At 44.8% G+C, this 2,500-nt stretch overlaps 1 protein-coding gene across 2 annotated transcripts in view; it reads left to right on the top strand.

Moving 5' to 3' along the window:
* Window positions 1-895: 895 nt before the first annotated feature.
* Window positions 896-2,500, top strand: part of LOC106572540 (muscle, skeletal, receptor tyrosine kinase) — a 71,644-nt gene continuing 70,039 nt past the window's right edge. The window contains exon 1 of one of the 2 annotated variants that reach the window (XM_045694217.1): window positions 896-1,496. In XM_045694217.1, the coding sequence (XP_045550173.1) occupies window positions 1,418-1,496 (79 nt within the window). In that variant the 5' untranslated portion in view covers window positions 896-1,417. The remainder of the gene's footprint in view (window positions 1,497-2,500) is intronic. The other variant, XM_045694218.1, reaches the window with a different exon arrangement.

The following is a 2,500-nucleotide window of genomic DNA, read 5'->3' as shown; positions in this document are numbered from 1 at the left end:
TATACAGCAGTGATATACCAATGGGTGGATATACAGCAGTGATATACCAATGGGTGGTAATACAGCAGTGATATACCAATGGGTGGTTATACAGCAGTGATATACCAATGGGTGGTTATACAGCAGTGATATACCAATGGGTGGTTATTCAGCAGTGATATACCAATGGGTGGTTATTCAGCAGTGATATACCAATGGGTGGATATACAGCAGTGATATACCAATGGGTGGTTATACAGCCAATGGGTGGTTATACAGCCAATGGGTGGTTATACAGCAGTGATATACCAATGGGTGGTTATACAGCAGTGATATACCAATGGGTGGTTATTCAGCAGTGATATACCAATGGGTGGTTATACAGCAGTGATATACCAATGGGTGGTTATACAGCAGTGATATACCAATGGGTGGTTATTCAGCAGTGATATACCAATGGGTGGTTATACAGCAGTGATATACCAATGGGTGGTTATACAGCAGTGATATACCAATGGGTGGTTATTCAGCAGTGATATACCAATGACTGACTCTCTTTCCAGTGATGTGCCACGGTGGCTGACTACATCAGAAATCCTAGATGCCGTTGTGCCCTTGAGCAAGGCACTTAACCCCCACAACGACAGCTCTCCAGGCGCCCAGCCCGCAGCGCCTCTCCCGATCCTCTTTCAGAGGGGTTGGTTTAAAGCAGATGCCACATTTCGGTTGGACCTTGTGTGTAACTGACCAATAAAGTGATCTTCAATGTTTAATCCTAACTATGTTATTTTGTCCCAAATTGCACCCTATTCCCTTCATAGTGCACTTATTCTGACCATATTGGGAATAGGGTGCCATTTGAGATTACAGAGTAGGAGTGTATACCCAGCAGCTGCTGCTGTCCATCTCCTCACGGAGTAAATAACAGACCCATTTAACTGACGCCTCGCGGCGCAGCGAGCTAGCGGACAGACACATTAGGACTGAACAACAGACCAGACCTATCTAACGCCTCGCGGCGCAGCGAGCTAGCGGACAGACACATTAGGACTGAACAACAGACCAGACCTATCTAACGTCGCGCGGCGCTGTCAGCTAGCATGGCAGGGACAGAGACAATGTCTGATAATACCAGACAGTCAGGAGATTCTACGACCTGAACAACAGACACACTTCTATCAGGAGATTCTACGACCTGAACAACAGACACACTTCTATCAGGAGATTCTACGACCTGAACAACAGACACACGTCTATCAGGGGATACTACGACCTGAACAACAGACACACGTCTATCAGGAGATACTACGACCTGAACAACAGACACACGTCTATCAGGGGATACCACGTCCTGAACAACAGACAGACATACTAGGACTTCTTCTAAACTACACATGGGACTGTAAATACTTGATCCGGTCCAGAACTCTGAATCAGAATGAAGCTCATCGAACACATTCCACTGCTACCGTTGCTGTTCCTTTCACAGATCGGGGCGAGTGTTGGACTGCAGAGAGGTTTGTACCTATACACTGGCCTGCAATGCCATGTAACGCTGTAATGAGGTATGCCTCAGTATCTGGAATGAATCAGCACTGTCTGGTTGTTGTCAGGGACATCTCAGGACAGACAGACAGACAGACAGGCAGGCAGGCAGGCAGGCAGGCAGGCAGGCAGGCAGACAGACAGACAGACAGACAGACAGACAGACAGACAGACAGACAGACAGACAGACAGACAGACAGACAGACAGGCAGGGGCTAATTACTGTTTAGTAGTGGACGAGATGGACTCAGTTAATTGGGGAATGGTGTTGTGGACTAAGTTATAACATCTCTGTCAGATGTTGAGTCTGTCAGACATACAGTAAATTAATAATAGTACAGATAGACATTGGCAGAAGAACTGTGTGACTAATATTTTGAAGATTAACATTTACTCATATAACACATTGACAAACATATTTTGTATCTTAATTCAGTGCTTTAACTTGACACATTTTCTCAGTACTTTTGTTAATGTGCTTCAAAGTAACCCCGAGTCCCCTTCCTCTGAACGGTTGATATATATCATAGCTACCTTATCATAGCTACGTCATCATAGCTATCTTATCATAGCTGCCTTATCATAGCTACCTCATCATAGCCGCCTCATCATAGTTACCTCATCATAGCCGCCTCATTATAGTTACCTTATCATAGCTGCCTCATCATCGCTACCTCATCATAGCTACCTCATCATAGCTACCTCATCATAGCTACCTTATCATAGCTACCTCATCATAGCTACCTCATCATAGCTACCTCATCATATCTACCTTATCATAGCTGCCTTATCATAGCTGCCTCATCATAGCTACCTCATCATAGCTACCTCATCATAGCTACCTCATCATAGCTACCTCATCATAGCTACCTCATCATAGTTACCTTAACATAGCTACCTTATCATAGCTGCCTCGTCATAGCTACCTCATCATAGCTACCTTATCATAGCCACCTCATCATAGCTACCTCATCAT

This window comes from Salmo salar, chromosome ssa01 (assembly GCF_905237065.1).
Source record: "Salmo salar chromosome ssa01, Ssal_v3.1, whole genome shotgun sequence".
NCBI lineage: Eukaryota > Metazoa > Chordata > Actinopteri > Salmoniformes > Salmonidae > Salmo > Salmo salar.
The sequence above is the reverse complement of the archived record's forward strand: the minus strand, read 5'-3'. Positions and strand labels throughout refer to the sequence as shown.